This window comes from Sander vitreus, chromosome 15 (assembly GCF_031162955.1).
Source record: "Sander vitreus isolate 19-12246 chromosome 15, sanVit1, whole genome shotgun sequence".
Taxonomy (NCBI): Eukaryota; Metazoa; Chordata; class Actinopteri; order Perciformes; family Percidae; genus Sander; species Sander vitreus.
In genome coordinates this window covers 12,668,646-12,684,693 of record NC_135869.1, presented here as the reverse complement: position 1 = coordinate 12,684,693, position 16,048 = coordinate 12,668,646, and the positions used below count along the sequence as shown (strand labels likewise).

General features: G+C 41.1%; 2 protein-coding genes across 3 annotated transcripts; both read left to right on the top strand.

Moving 5' to 3' along the window:
• Positions 1–104: 104 nt before the first annotated feature.
• stard3 (StAR related lipid transfer domain containing 3) lies at positions 105–10,406 on the top strand. 2 transcript variants are annotated; one of them, XM_078269386.1, is made up of 15 exons: positions 105–333; positions 2,113–2,350; positions 2,458–2,535; positions 2,877–2,954; positions 3,061–3,114; positions 3,437–3,554; positions 3,642–3,743; positions 3,869–3,924; positions 4,010–4,102; positions 5,833–5,895; positions 7,153–7,248; positions 7,341–7,420; positions 7,548–7,652; positions 7,764–7,857; positions 8,381–10,406. In XM_078269386.1, exons 2-15 carry the CDS (start codon positions 2,141–2,143, stop codon positions 8,501–8,503), a joined length of 1,350 nt encoding a protein of 449 aa, XP_078125512.1. In that variant the 5' UTR covers positions 105–333; positions 2,113–2,140; the 3' UTR covers positions 8,504–10,406. The 2 variants fall into 2 exon arrangements, with proteins under 2 accessions (XP_078125512.1, XP_078125513.1); XM_078269387.1 differs by lacking the exon at positions 105–333 and adding an exon at positions 371–643.
• Positions 10,407–10,686: 280 nt separating this feature from the next.
• Positions 10,687–14,306, top strand: LOC144530075 (melanoregulin). Its single transcript, XM_078269482.1, has 5 exons — positions 10,687–11,736; positions 11,927–12,089; positions 12,465–12,555; positions 12,638–12,801; positions 13,362–14,306. The coding sequence occupies exons 1-5, from the start codon at positions 11,648–11,650 to the stop codon at positions 13,569–13,571; spliced, it is 717 nt and encodes a 238-aa protein (XP_078125608.1). The 5' UTR covers positions 10,687–11,647; the 3' UTR covers positions 13,572–14,306.
• Positions 14,307–16,048: the final 1,742 nt, after the last annotated feature.

Below are 16,048 nucleotides of genomic sequence, written 5' to 3'. Positions count from 1 at the left end.
CGTGATGTAGTCATGCGCTTTGTCCACCAGAGGGCAGCTCGTGATTATAAACGCATTCATTGTAACCTTTAATTCAATTACAGTAATCACCAAAAGCAGACAGTATGACGTTTTTTTAAGAGTGCCTGGAATGAAAAGACGCTTTGAGAGGAATGGACACTGAGGGAGAGTAAGAGTAAAACCTGAATGAGGCAGTAATGCAACATTGTGGATGCCAACTGCGGTAAAACCTCAAAAAAGAAGAAGAAAAACCATCTTGCGACGATATTTAATCTTTGAAAGGTCAGCCCCGGTCCGGAAGACGATGATGATGATGATGATGCGGTAAATCAAGTAAGTTTAGTTAGTGTAATGCTTTCAATTTGTGTTTTTATGAAATAGTTTTATGCGGGGTTATGTCAACTTGATTACCTTGCTTCATAGCCTTACTTTCTGTAGCTGTTCACGTGAGACGTGATGTGTTTGTGACATGTTTCTTCATGGTGTAACATTAACATGAAGCTAACCGTGGTCGCCAACATAGCCTCTTCTCTTCGCTTGATCACTCCGTTTGTTTACAAGAATTATCTATAAAATTGCACCAGCGATACTGGTGATTATTTTTTGGTCTGTTTTGTTTTACTGGTAACGCTGGTCGACAGGGGTAAGTTAACGTTAGCTTGTTAGCTTGCCTGACACATGCTGAAGTACAGCGAGACAAGTTGTTTTTTTTTAGCAGAAGTGAGGGGCGGGGGTAGCTAGTAAGTTACTGCGGTCTGAAAACGCTAAAACACAATTTTAATCTGAATTTTAAAGATTTAAAGATGTCCTATCCAAACGCGGAGGACTGTAGTCTTTCTAGATAAGTAGATAAACCGGGGATGTCTCATGATGCCTGTAAACATTAAGTTCATTGTCTAGAAATAGCTAGCTAGTTGATGAGACAATTGAAACTCACTCAGCATTGGCTGATAATGATTCACTGGGTTATCAACAAGTTTGACCATTTGGTCCAATGGTCAAACTTGTTGATACAGAACAGACTGTCTTCCTGTTACAAGCAATTATTATTTTAAATATAAATTATTATAAAAACACACTGACAGTTAAATGTGCGTTTTAATTCAATTTTATTTATTGTGTCAAATCCTAACAGAAATGATCTCAGGAAACTTTCCAGATGGAATAGGTATAGTCTAGTTTCTAGACCACACTCTATAGTTTACAGAGACCCAACAATTCCCACACGATCAAATCCTGCATTTAAACATACAGCAGCACAAATAGTTTATATACACAAAGAATACAACATATTCTGTGTAGTCCAGATTCAGATTGTACTCTCAGTGTCATGGAGTTGGTTGTTTTATGGCAACATCTTCAATGGATAAATATTTTTCTTGAATGTAACATTGGTAGAGGACTGTTGGATTGTGGTTCTTTATGTAGAGAGCTGTTTATCTTAACCATGTGATTTGTGGATAGATAATGTAGCAACAAACATAGACAATACGTTTTTCATCGTCAAAAATATATGTTATAAATCAGCATCAAAATATAACAAATGGATCATGTGTATTTTTGGATCTTAAACCTGATAAAATGCTGAGCAACGTCATGAGACTGCACGCAGAGCAGCGACAGCAGTGAAGGAAGAAAGAATTTTTCTCTGCTGTTATCTTTTCTTTCTTTTTTTCACACACACACACACACACACACACACACACACACACACACACCACCCCCACGGTGCAGACTAGTAAAAGCAAGTCCATCACAATAAAAACATGTGGCATAATGTATGTTATGTTATATCTAATACATGTTTTATTCACCAAACATTTTTATTTAGATGTTGCCCTGATGAAGACAAGACAGATGAAAACTTGTGTACTGGATCTTAATCTTTAGAATATTAATGTTATGAGTATTATGAGCCGTCCTTAATGAAAATTGTGACACGTGTTTAGGTGCTACTCTAGCACACATTGGACTCAGTATAAACTGCTTTTTATGCTTTAAAGGGTTTTTCACATCCATATTGGGCAAACAGTGTATGCTTTATAGCTCTTTTTATGCACATTCTTTCCATTTTTTGGTTAATACAGAAGGACCTTATCTCCCTTTTTACAGGGGGGGAGTTTCCTGTCTCACAGCAGGAATGCCAGGTGGAGACTATGGGGAGCTCGGGGGCAGCCTCCCTGCCATCGCCTCCCTGAACGCTTCCTACTCTACATCGCTGTCCCTCCCTTCCCCGTACCTGTTGCCACCCACAGAGCGCAAGGCCATCTCTGACGTGCGCCGCACCTTCTGTCTCTTCGTGACATTCGATCTGCTCTTCATCTCCCTTCTGTGGATTATTGAGCTGAATGTGAGTGTTTATTTTGGGCGGGATGTTTTTAGAGACATGGTTTTTGTCCTGTCTGCCACAGCAGTGACGGGTTAAGACTGATCGGACTCTGCTCTGTTCTCCTGCAGATCTCCAGCTCGATCTGGGAGAGATTAAAAAATGAGGTCGTCCTTTATGACTACAGATCTTCCTTCTTTGACATCTTTGTAAGTGGGTCAATCCAACTCTGAGAACATTTCATTTAATTTCTATGTAGAAAGATGGCATTGTGTGTTAGTGTGTATCCTGATCATGTCTGGAAAGCTTTGACCTCTCAATGAGCAGATAGATACTCATGTTCAACCTGTAATTTGTTATTTATTTATTTGTCAACCAGGCGGATATTGTATTATAGTATGTGAATGAGCTCTCAAGGTTTATCACAACATTTATAGACGCAAGAGGAGGAAATGTTAACATAGGTCAACACGCCTGAAGCACGCAATCATTTTAAATGCCTGAGGTCATTTTTTTTTTTAACGTTTCTGTTCCTTCCTCCTTGTCTCAGCTGCTTGCCTTGTTTCGTTTCCTGTGTCTACAAGTGGGTTACGCTGCTTTTCGGTTGAAGCATTGGTGGGTTATTGCGGTAAGTGACCTAAGGCACAGTGAAGCACACACTGATGAAATCATGTTATATTTCTTATTAGCAGATCTGGATGTGAATTATAACACAAATCGTCCTTCCTCCACAGGTTACCACTCTAGTGACCAGCGTCTTCCTCGTTGTTAAGGTCATCGTATCTAGTGTGAGTGTCCCCCCCCCTCCTGCCTCCGCTACATTTTTACAGTTGTGTATATGTGTGTTTGGTGCATATCGGTCAAAACCACAGAGACTTTTTCACTTCTGCATTTATGCCAGTAAATCGGCTGTCTGACCGGACGATGAGCTGATAAGAGTTTTTATGATTTGATTGTTTTATGCAGCACAGAGGAACATTTTTACAGCTCTTTAAATATTCAACAATGGGGAAATAACAACACAAAATGCAACCACTTCTCGTAATAGTACTTATATTTTAGTTTGATACCCCGCAGCTTCAGGATGACATGGTTTCTCTCTCTACACAGCTCCTTTCCCAGAATGCCTTTGGCTATGTGATACCCATCACTTCGTTTGTGGTGGCCTGGCTGGAGACCTGGTTCCTTGACTTCAAGGTGCTCACTCAGGAGGCCGACGATGAGAGAGGTGAGAGAGAGATTTCTGACAAGTTTGAACACGACGCCACCAAAATCTGTTTCTCCTTTTCTAACTATTTTTCTTCTTTGACATCAGCCTACCTGGCAGCGGTGAACGCAGCCTGTGAACGAGCCCCCATGATCTACCCCCGCGCTGTTTCAGACGGACAGTTTTACTCTCCACCTGAATCCGTCGCAGGTGATGTCTGCTCCTCTGTTGTGATCGGTCCTTGTTTAATCAGCCTGTGCGTGGGCCTTAGTGGGTTTATTATGTCCTGTATTTGAGCCACAATTTGAATTTTGGCTCTGAACTTGTGTCTGCAGGATCTGAAGAGGATCTGGATGAGGAGGGTCTTGGACGCAAAGCTGTCACTACACAGGTACCTGCATCAGTCTGAGGAGTCTCTGTACTCCTCACCTGATCGTGACTGATTATTTTATTTCCTCTTCTCACTCTCGTTCCAGGAGAAGGAGTATGTCAGACAGGGTCGTGAGGCCATGTCTGTGGTAGAGCAGATCTTAGCCCAGGAGGAAAACTGGAAGTATGAAAAAAACAATGTGAGTGAATGATTTAGCTTCAATATATTTGATCTATCCAATGAAGAAGTGTCTTCTCTTGCCCTTTGGTTGCAGTCACATGCGTAACTACAGTGCTAAAATGCATCTGAGGGACTGACAGAGGACTGAAGCTGCCCTGGTGATGTGTTGCTTTGGTTATGTGGCCAGTGTAGACAAAGTGTCAGACTCCCAAAGTGTTCAAGCACCAAAACTTCATTGTGTTTTCCTTCAAGCCATATGGAGGGTTGGGGTTTGATTGCAATTGTGTTTTATTTATTTATTTTAAAAAGATTATCATTTGGGCATTTTTAGGCCTTTATTGACAGAACAGCTGAAGAAATGAAAGGAGCGAGGGGGGGGGGATTGACACACAGCAAAGGGCCGCAGGTCGGATTCAAACCCGGGCCCGCTGCGTCGAGGAGTAAACACCTATATATGAGCACCCGCTCTACCAACTGAGCTATCCGGTCACCCTGATTATAATTTAATGAATCAGAATTTTGTATTGAATTTGTGTATTAGAGTTGGACCAATATATCTACCGGTATTAGCACATTGCAGATATTGGTGTGTATTAGAGCTGGGCAATATATCGATATTATATCGACATCGTGATATGAGACTAGATATCGTCTTAGATTTTGGATATCGTAATATGGCTTAAATGTTGTCTTTTCCTGGTTTTATAGGCTGCATTACAGTAAAGTTGTGTCATTTTCTGAACTTACCTGACTGTTCTAGCTGTTCTATTATTTGCCTTTTCCCAATCAGTCATTATATCCACATTATTGATGATTATTTATCAAAAATCTCATTGTGTAAATATTTTGTGAAAGCACCAATAGTCAACGCTACAATATCATTGCGGTATCGATATCGAGGTATTTGGTCAAAAATATTGTGATATTTGATATTCTCCATATCGCCCAGCCCTAGTGTGTATATGTATGTCGGTCGATGAGTAACAAAAAATTGCTGTACGGAAATGCCAAGCTGGTTTTGAGGTCTTTCACTATTACATAGTTTGTCCACCACATAGCACTGACTGATTTTACACTGTATGCCTTGATCATAATTCTTTAAAGGGGCTGTCCTCGACATTCAGATTATTATTCATTGGTGGAGTAATGGTGTCCTGAGTTAGTCCCTAGTTTCCTTGGGTTATGTGTTAATGTTGAAAAAAAATTACTATTGGCTGATACAGCTTTATCAGTTTTTTTTTTAAACTCTCAATATTGGCATCAGCTTCGACAATCCAGTACTGGTCGGGCTGTGCTGTTTATTCAATATGGATCCAGTTAAGTAGCTTGTTTGGAGAGAAATAAAAGTCCAAGATGGGCGTTCAGAGTACTAAAACTATAACTTACTGCTTAGATGGGTCACATATTTGCTATGTAGTTAATTCAGTATTTCGTGCACAGTTCTTTGCTAATAAGAAAAGCAGATTCAGTGAGACTCTGGACTCAGTGAAACAACATCATTTAGCAAATTGGACCCAGATCCAAATTTCAAACACTAATCGAAAACCCAACTCGTTCCACATTCACTGCAGGAATGGTTTCAGTTTATTTGTAGTCCTTATCTGAATCTGAAATTTTCGATAAAAAAAAAAAAGGCCATCTATATTTTACCACCAAAAAGGTAAATAGTTTTTTACTTTAGTTTTCCTTAGATACACTGAAACGAAAGAGAAATAATCATCCTACTAACAGTATTTAGTTTCATTTCAGGACATGGGAGACTGTGTCTACACTCTGGAGATTCCCTTCCATGGAAAGACTTTCATTCTGAAGGTACAGCAGCACTGTGTCTCACCAAGACATATGCTCTAGTAGTGATCCAAATGAAGCTTATATAGAGCAAAAATATTTGTTTTTTCAAGCTGTTTAATGCTATAGATATAAAAATGAGACTGAATATGGCATTAAACATAGATATAAAAATGAGACTGAATATGGCATTAAACATGGATATAAAACTGTCTGTTTAATGCCATATTCATTCTCATTGGTATTCTATGTTTAGGACTGATTCTGTACTACATTATTGTAACTGTAAAGAGTAGGTCAGGCTGTATCAGTGCAGCCTTCACAATCCTTTTAAAGGTCCTATGACATGCTGCTTTTTGGATGCTTTTATATAGACCTTAGTGGTCCCCTAATACTGTATCTGAAGTCTCTTTCCCGAAATTCAGCCTTGGCGCAGAATTACAGCCACTAGAGCCAGTCCCACAATGAGCTTTCCTTAGGATGTGCCATTTCTGTGTCTGTAGCTTTAAATGTTATTGAGGAGGAGAGAGGGGGAGCAAGGTGGAGGGTGGGGGTGTGGCCTTGACCAACTGCTATGCTTCGCTCGTTTGCAAGCCATGATGTCTCTCTCTCTCATGGGTGGGACAAATTCTCTGGGTGGGCAAAGCAGAGAAAGGGGAGGTAACCTTGCTCCTTATGACCTCATAAGGAGGAGATTCCAGATCGGCCCATCTGAGCTTTCATTTTCTCAAAGGCAGAGCAGGATACCCAGGGCTTGGTTTACACCTATCACCATTTCTAGCCACTGGGGGACCATAAAAACCTCAAAGTGAAATTTGTATGCCATGGGACCTTTTAAACACTCTGCCGTAACTGAATTAAGTACACTTTGCAGCTGATGGGCATGTATGTATTTGAACAACTTCTAGAGGTCACTGTTATGAAATAATCAAGACTAATGTGGTGTTAAATCGGATATTAAAGAGACTTCCTGGTGCTATTCTACTAGCTTCAGAGCAACTGGAGTCACGTTGCAAAGGAGTCCTTTTAGCAGGGGTAATTTCCCAGAGAGATAGTCAAAGGACGCCTGCTATTTACAGGATGCTACATGACTGAAGGCTATTTGAGATGCTAATGATAATCACCTAAATGATAAACAAGGCCTGGTCATAACACAGCCTCAGATTCATTTTACTTTTAGACACACTTATGCTTGTGCTTAAATGACCTGTGTGTTGAGTTATGTTTTTCAGGTTTAAAAGAGGCATTTTGTAATGTTTGTGTATTGTTGGTTTTGTTCAGGCCTTTATGCAGTGTCCTGCTGAGCTTGTGTATCAGGAGGTAATTCTGCAACCAGAGAAGATGGTCCAGTGGAACAAAACTGTTTCCGCCTGCCAGGTGACAACTTTGACGTATTTTTACTCATGTTTCTGAATATTTTGCATCGTGTTGTGCCACAGTCTTAACAGGGCTGTCTGCCTTCTCCTCAGATCCTTCAGAGGGTTGACGACAACACTCTAGTATCATATGATGTCGCCTCTGGAGCAGCAGGGGGAGTTGTGTCTGCGAGGTACATCAGCACAGCATACAGCCAGCTTCAATATGTGGCGGTTTATTTTCTTTCACCTTATTTTCATGCAGACTGCAGGTCTGAAATAATGTAAATTGACTGACCGATGGATTTTTCTTTCCTTTAGGGACTTTGTTAATGTTCGGCGGGTGGAACGCAAACGAGACTGCTACCTGTCTGCTGGCATGGCAACTGACCACAACAGCAAACCTTCAAGCGGTCGCTACGTCAGGTGAGATTCTGAACATCGTGTCGATTTGACAAAAGTGCAGTTGTGTTAGTTTAATTTCTTAAACTTCTCTGTCTTCTCTCCTACCTTTTTTTTTTTTATTGTTGGCCTCAGGGGAGAGAACGGTCCCGGAGGATTTGTGGTGCTCAAATCCAGCAGTAACCCGTCCGTCTGCACCTTCATCTGGGTCCTCAACACAGACTTGAAGGTGAGAAGATACGCGCCTCAGTTAATCTGCCATTTTATGTCATTCGAGGCAAGATGGGATCATCGTTGCCTTGAAGATCGATAAAATTCAAATTTTCTGTAATTAAAAAAGAGGTGCTGCAGCAGCAAATAGTGACCAGATGCAGAAAAATAGATCAATCAGTAATTATACTAGAATCTATTAACATATAAATAACAAGGATGAATTTTTGAATTGCAGAACACACTGAGACAAAGAAAGCTGCTGAGCAGCTGATGGGAATGTTACTGAACAAATTGAAATTTTGACGTGACGATGGCGTTAGATGAAGCGTCTCTGGGGACCATGGATGTCTGTACATAATGTCATAGCAATATCTCAACATAGTTCTATGTGGTGGACTGACAGACCGCCATCAATAGAGCCATGCCGTTAGCATGGATAAAAATGAAAGATGAAAGAAAAGCATAAATATATTTCAGGTGTGCCAAAAAGTTATGTGTAAGAAGCACAGAATTAACAGTCACTGTTTGTGTCTCGTCAGGGCCGACTGCCCCGCTACCTCATCCACCAGAGTCTGGCCGCCACCATGTTTGAATTCATGTCCCATTTACGGCAACGTATCGCTGAGCTGCGGCCCTCATTCCGCTCCCACCAACACACATAAAACAGGAGAGACATCTAACTTTGGCTGAGAGATGTCACTATTCTTTTCTGTTAGTGGACCCCAAAACAATGCTTTAGCAGTACCCTCAGCTGAAGGGATGTGCTACCCTGACTGAGAACACTGCACTTGTAAGCATAGGAGATGTGAGACATGTAACCACACTTCAGTCACAAGAGAAGAGGAGTTTTTCAGATTTCAAAGACAATGTTCCTCCTCATCCTTAAACTTCAATGTTGTTTTTTAAGCGTGATCACATACATATTTTTATGTGGACCTGTAACTGTTTTGCTGTGTCCCTCGCCGTGCAACGAGTACTGTGCTTCCTGAATCTGCTAAGTCGTCTTGTGGCAGGGTGGACCTTACTGAAACAAGTAAACCTGTATGAAGATCCCAGTGAATCTCACTGTTTGGGCATCTGTTTCACTTGTTACAAAATAACTGGTGCAATGGCATGAAGCAGCTGTCTCTCTGAGCCTTATCTTACCGCACACGTTTACTTGCTGCTTTTGTTTTAATTATTTTGTGTGTATGTTTTCACTGTACCATCTTAAATGTGTTTCTCTGGTGCACCTGCCCTAAAACAATCCACACTTCACAGCCATATTTTCAACAAACACACTTAATTTAAATGGGTAAAAGCTATTTCCACACCGTTTATTCTCCTTTTCTACACTGTAATAGATGGGGAAAGATGTCACATGTAGTCTAATCACCACTAGAGGGAGACACCACTGATCCACATAGTGAAAGCCTCCTACTGTGGTTTGACATCATTCTCTGTCCCAGGGTGCAAAAATTGGCTAACATTTAATCAACTGTTACTGAGGGTTTTTAATACTGCTTTTGTTTTGCACGTCGGGATCAGCCAGGAAGTCAAACCAGTCAGATGAGGTGATGTGTTGCAAATGCATTGTCAAGCTCATTAAGACAAATGAAGATGACGGTGATAATGTTCATAAATTGGGCTGCTGTATACTAACTAAAGCTAATTTTGGTGCCAATAACCTCTAATGGCCTTATGGTAAAAGAGCTGACTCATTATTTGTCTTCAAAAGTTATTACTTTACGGATTTCCATTGACTTTAGTTCTGGCTTCCCTCAGGGCCTGAGATGTGGCACGGAATGATGTTTTTCTATAATTTCTTACATCATCGAGCATGATGTTTTTAATCAGTTAGAAATGTCACTTCTAGCTTGTTGAGTTCTAGCTTTGTTTGTGTTTAACATTGCATATGTAATGAAAGCTAAAAAGACTGAGGTCTGGTCATTGGTTCAAACTACTGTGGAGTTGAACCAAAGAGAGTGACTTGTTCTTCCTTGTACTTTTCAATCTTGAGAAATAAGGCGTGAAACAACTTTATTGAAATGTTCATATGTTGAAACGGCATATTTGTGTAGACTGATGTTGTGAGTGTAATGTGGTCATTCACCACATCACACTCGCATCATGGCCACACGACCTTGAGGCATTTTACTTTGTAAGCCCAGGTTATTTGTGAATGCTGCGATCACAGTCTGAAATTATTCCTTTTTATAAAGTCAAACAAGTGGCTAGAGATTTAAGGGGATTGGTTTTAGCTACATTCAGTACTGTACTGAGAGAATGTCATTAATGAATGACATTTTGGTGCCTTTAACATAGTCACATTACATGTCCACCTTTTCTTTTGCTTTGCATTTATTTTATACTGTTGAATCAATGATTAATACGTTAAGCAAAGTTATACTGTATGCGTATGAAGCTTGCTTGGAGTACTTTCTTTGATTTGTTTTAATAATACTTTTAGTGTGTCCATAGACCATTCATCAAACATGTTAATTTGAAGCCATCACATACTCTATACTGACCGACCGTTTTTGAGTCTTAACCAGTGTCTTATGTCTAATAAAATATATAAACCCATGACAGTGTTCCAGCTTCCAAGCCTCATTTAACTTGCAGTCAAAACCAGTTGTTAATATAAACCTCTTGCTTTTATCAATTTCATACTCTGTATATCGTTTTTGTATACTGTATGTATGTATGTATATCTTGTATGATCTACGTGATATAGATTATTTTACCTTCCCCCTACGTGATACTGAATGACTCTTATATTATGGTACTTTCTACCCCTATATTTTCCAGCATTGGATCCTTGGGGGGGGGGGGGTTATGTCATGAACAATAATAACATGTGACCTGAGCCTATGTCACATGTGTGTCAGCCTGTTGCAATGTTCACAATGCTTAACCAGACTTCTGTTTTTCTTTTAGAATATAGATAGATAGATATTCAGATATTCTATGAAATCTTCAGAAATTCAAAGTAATCCATACAAAGATTCTAATTTACCAGATGTATACAGATTCATGGTTAAGTGATCACAGTGATGCAATGAATTTATAATAATCCTTAATACAGCTCTGGTAGATTGGATATAGAGTGTGTAATCAGACCTACTGTTGAAAAGGAGATGTGTTGTCCTCAGGGCAAAACCAAATGCTGAGGACAAGAGCTGGAGCAGCTCACATGATTATGTTGTGACTGTCTTCTGAGGCTGTGGGTGTGTGAATGTGTGTTTTTTAAATCGATGAGAGAGGGAGCGCCTCACTGCGCTCTTTGTCCCCTTCATAAGGCTGATGAGAAGCACCAGTCCTTGGGCTGCCATCTGCCTGAGCATCTCTACCCGGACAGGCTCTGGTTCATGATCTGGATGTGGAGCCCTGACTGGGCCCTATAAATGGGAAGCTGGTAGTTTGGGGATCAGTGACTTGTTTTGTAACTTTTTTTTAACCTGATTTTCTTTCTGATCATTTTTACCAGATGCTCTTCCTCTGAGAGTGAAACCAGATCATTTAGATTCATTCTAGTGGACCACATGTTGTGACAGGTGCCTTTTCTTACTTTGCCAAATCTTTTTTGATACATAGGCTGTGAATAAGGTCTCCTCTCTAAGGAGAGAGCATCTACAGCACAGAAGCATTGTGAAAATTAAAAGCAAACCAGCTGAGTTCATACATATCAGACCAGACTCACCACTGGAATCCGCTTTACTATTGCTTGAAGAACCAAGGAAGTTGTTCTACCTTTCAAAGAACTGAAGTCCGATTTACGTCTGGATTATCAACCATTGTGAACACCTACTACCCATTGACTCTAGATGGGTTCAGCCTTTAAGAAGCTCTGCTGCTGCTGCTGCGATAGTGGTGACGACGATGACGAAGATGAGGAAAAGCAGCCTTTAATACCGTAAGAAGACCACCTACCACTTTAACACGATTATCATCATTTACCTATCATTTACACATAACAGAACAATGCACCAAAAATGTATTTTATAGTGTCAGTAAGTACTGTAATTGTCATGTGTCATATTTGATTATGTATGTACATCCACTGTATGAAAGTGTATTTATTGCTTGTGTGTGATGGCTAACAGTCAGGATCCGTTGGAGTATTTTAACCGTGAAGTCCAGAAGCGTCGTGATGAGGAGACCAACCTGTGGAGTGAGCCAGGAGACCCCAGCCACTCGGAGAGAGATGACGACCGAGTCCTATACGGCCTGCTGCAGGCCAGGAACAAGACCCGCATGGGATCCACGGTATGTGAGGAAAGATTTTCTTGACACAGATTAGAGTCTTGAGGCTTTATTCATTCATGTTAACCTGAAGTTGAAAAAAGAAACCAATAACTTGTACAGCAGTGAAAAAAAGAACTCCAGTTGACTGGTGCAAAAAAGGTCTGAAATGTAACTACAGAAGGTGCAAAAGAGTGCAACAGACAGAAAACATGAATGACAAATCATCTTAAGCTGTATAAAATGATTATGATCTGTCATTCAAACCAGCTATGGGGCAGCAAGACAATGGTGAAATGATCTAATTACAAGAGAGTAGACCGGAAGAGCCTCTCCTATGAGAGAAATTCAGCATGCTGAAAGAAATAGTTTTTACAGCTTTGTTCTTTTCTTGTTCAGGGCTATCGCCGACTAAGTGTTGGCATCGATGCCATGAGAGATACCCGTCGAGAAGTCAGAGACAAATGGAAGACAGTCATGGAGAATTTAGGTAATGCTGAACAGATGAGATGTGGGACAGATTTACACTTCTGCATACATAGTAACGGGACATGGTTTACCTTCTTCTCTAGGTTTCACGGCGGAGGCCGACTCGCTGCTGACGGTGTCTGCTGGAGCCTCACATGACCGTATGCGTAATGCCCCCGCAGCACGTGCCATGCTTAATACGCTCCACAGTGAGACTTCCATCTTCAGCAGCAGAGAGCCGCCACCAGAGAGATATCTACTAATCCTGGTGAACTTTGATCTCATACTGATCCCTCAAGTGAAAGTGCCATTGCTGTGACCTAGAGGTTAAAAAGCACCCTTGGGTGGTGTGAGACATATCACTCATCGTAATCATGACCTAACCCAAAATGAGGGCGTGTTTACTCCATCCCTGTGCTCCAGGCCATAACGAGGGGTACTTTTCCTCAACCTCTTGTAGCTGTCTTGTTAAATAGGTCTAACTGCAACTTCAGTATCCAAAAATCCATTTAGCTCCTGTTACCTGTGTCTCTAAGGCTAGGGGCATGAACTCAGGATGAACCAATGGTGAATTATCTCACAGTTGCAGAGAAGGTATTGGATATCATTCAACAGAGGCTTATCTTATCATTTTTAAATGGTCAAAAGATAAATGAATCAAGATTCTTCCAGAGGTTCAGATCACAGCCTCTGGACGATATAGGCTGACATATGCAATTCCTGTGGTGCAGTGAAAGACACTAACCCCTTTAACACCCATATTCTGACAATAATCACATTCAGTTTCGCTGCTTCAATCACGTCTTCTCTTTCTTTACCTCTTCGTAGGATCGACTCCTGTATCTAGATATAGCTGAAGATTTTCTGGAAAAGGCAAGGAGCTTCTATCCTCCAAAGGATGATTCAGACGAGGAGGAGTCGGGCCTTGCCATAAACCTGCCGTTGCTGCTGGCCAGGGTAGAGGCCATGAATGGAAAAGGCAATGAAGATGAGGACGAGAGCGGAGGAGATGATGGAAACTTAAGTGACAGATCTTAAGATCTACTGGCTGCAATAATAAGAAATACATGGCAGGGGGCAGTAGTCATCAACCCTGGAGACATGGGTGATAGAAATGCATAGCTCTTACCTTCAAGTGTGTTGCTGCTTCTTGGACGCTTTAGACTGAACGATTATTTTTTTCTCCCATAACTACACAGCTTGAGTCTTATTCTGTTTTCACTAGTCAAAATCTAAAAGGGCTTTTTCAAATGTTCTGGTAAATGTTACAGTGGTATTAAATGTCTGTGTCTTTTTTTTCTGTCTACCACAGAGTTTTATCAAGTTCTCAGCCTGTTGATTGTTCAGCTGTTGTGAACCTTCAGGGTAGCAATGTTCCTTTGAGCAGAGCCTCTTTATGTTTTGTCCTATGATTATCAACACGCCTTCCATCACATGATGGTTAACAACCCTGAATAAATAGCCCATTAATCAGATTTTTCTTAGTGTCACAATAATGTGTGTTTGCATAATTGATACTTTTAACTCATAGTCTGCATTTGGTTTTAAACATTTGGGAAAATAGCAGATGGAAATACAGTACAGTATGTTGAACTATTTGAATTGGTTGTGTATATGACTGAGGTGACTTTTAGGTAATGCATGAGGGTGTTTTTTTTCCCCCTCCAGCAATTAAATACCTAAAATGTGAAAGATTTCTAGGCTCATATAGACGTTTGTGTATGTGTTCTTGTGTCCAGTTTATGATAAAATAAAGTTCCAGCCTAAAGCCTGTACATTGTCACATGGTATGATAACGTCTCTGGGGCTGCCTCATGTGAAGTGATATGAGTTTCCATTTACTAACAACTTACACAAAGAAGAAGAGAAGAATTTGCATGACTATCGGCAAATCCGAAACTGAAATAGGATTGTGTGTCAAGTGAGAATTAAGTGGTGATTCCATGGAAACTGTGGCACGAGAGCAACATTCCTTTGAAGTGGAACACAAGGGTCTTCTTCAGTCTGTTACTGTTCCCTCACATGGTATGTCGGCTGTGTGTACCCATGACTGGCTTACACTCTGATCCGCAGACATACCTTAAATCCTGGCCTTGTGCTGCCTGTGTGGCGTCTGACCATCCCTAAGGCCAGACCGGGTTGCAAGATGGATGGTGAAAAAGGAGTGTTGGTGGTCAGCTGCTTGTTGTTGTTGCTGCTGCTGTTGTTATGTAAGACACTCTTTTGAGGGCACATGTTTGAACACAGCACCAGCCTGCTGACACACACACTGTAATAGCTGGTAACACTTGACTCTGTGGTGCCAGTATGAAGCACAAGAGTCAAGTTGAAGATGGTGTGCAGAAATCGATGCCCACTTTCCCTCTGATACTTTTTGCTGCTAACCAAGCACTGTGTGTCGGGTCGGATTCAGTCTTCTTCTGTTACTCAAACTTGCAACATTTTGCCTTTTTTACCACCTTCTGACAGGCCGGGCTTTATCCTGCAATTGCCCTTCTCCTCCCCCTCTCTCCCTCCGACTCCCTGTCTCTTTCTCTGAGACAGCTCATTTAAATGTCACTTCCCAGCAGCTGTGGCAGCGCTGTTATGCAACACAAAGCTCGTCTTGGCCAGGTGTGGCCTGCTGCTGTTGGAGGGATGACTGTGACTGTGACAGTGACGATCACTGTGACAGGGCTCACCTTATCACTGTTCACCTTTACACACCATTCACACCCCATGGCTTCATTAGCATAGCATGACTCACCCAAAAACAGCAAGGAGGTGACAGCTATCTGATGCCCTTTTGCTGTTTAAGCAGGTGAATACTCAAATTATAACTAAAACTCTGTGTACTGTCTCCTCTTTTTTACAGTCTATAGGTGCTTTCCGACCGGATAGTACTTGTACTTTTTAGAGGAAAAGTTCAGTTCTAAGAACTGCTCTCCCCCAAAATCTTTTTTTCCGTTTGCATTCCCACTGGCCAAGTGGCCATATGGGACTGGTAGGAGGGGTAAGGGAGTGACGCAAGCACTGCAACGGTCTTTGCCGGTGAGCCGCAGGACACGCTTGTGGAGTTTAACTCCGAAAAGACAGTTAACCACAGGTTCCCGTTAATCTTATGATGGACATGTGTTGTGATATTTAAACAAACAAACCATCAACGGCGAAATAAAAGCCTCTTATTTACGAGAGCGATTGATGGAGCTTCTGAACTCCGAAAACTTTGAAGCAAATTGTCAATTCGGCATCAATTTACACAAGACTGCCTATATTCGAAATCTAAACAGTTAATTTCTCGCCTAAAACGTTGTCAGAAGTGAATTTAATGATGTATAAGATTGTTAAAAATGTCCCGTTGTTGCTCTGTCTGCAAGTTTCCAAGTTGGCAGTGGGCGTGACTTATAAGTTTGACCAATCAAGTACACCTAGGAAAAGGGAAAAGGGAAAAGACCGTGCTCTGAAGTAGGAGCTAAAAGAGGAACTTAAAAATCCCCAAATTTTTCCTGTCGGAACACTACGAAAAAAGTGTTCTA

Excerpts from the sequence above, each read along its gene's own strand:
- stard3 (XM_078269386.1), top strand. The coding sequence starts at position 2,141 with ATGCCAGGTGGAGACTATGGGGAGCTCGGGGGCAGCCTCCCTGCCATC. Across the intron at positions 3,555-3,641 it reads GGAGGCCGACGATGAGAGAG|CCTACCTGGCAGCGGTGAAC; the intron begins GTGAGAGAGAGA and ends CTTTGACATCAG. Across the intron at positions 3,925-4,009 it reads GCAAAGCTGTCACTACACAG|GAGAAGGAGTATGTCAGACA; the intron begins GTACCTGCATCA and ends CTCTCGTTCCAG.
- LOC144530075 (XM_078269482.1), top strand. The coding sequence starts at position 11,648 with ATGGGTTCAGCCTTTAAGAAGCTCTGCTGCTGCTGCTGCGATAGTGGT. Across the intron at positions 11,737-11,926 it reads GAAAAGCAGCCTTTAATACC|TCAGGATCCGTTGGAGTATT; the intron begins GTAAGAAGACCA and ends GATGGCTAACAG. Across the intron at positions 12,556-12,637 it reads GACAGTCATGGAGAATTTAG|GTTTCACGGCGGAGGCCGAC; the intron begins GTAATGCTGAAC and ends CTTCTTCTCTAG.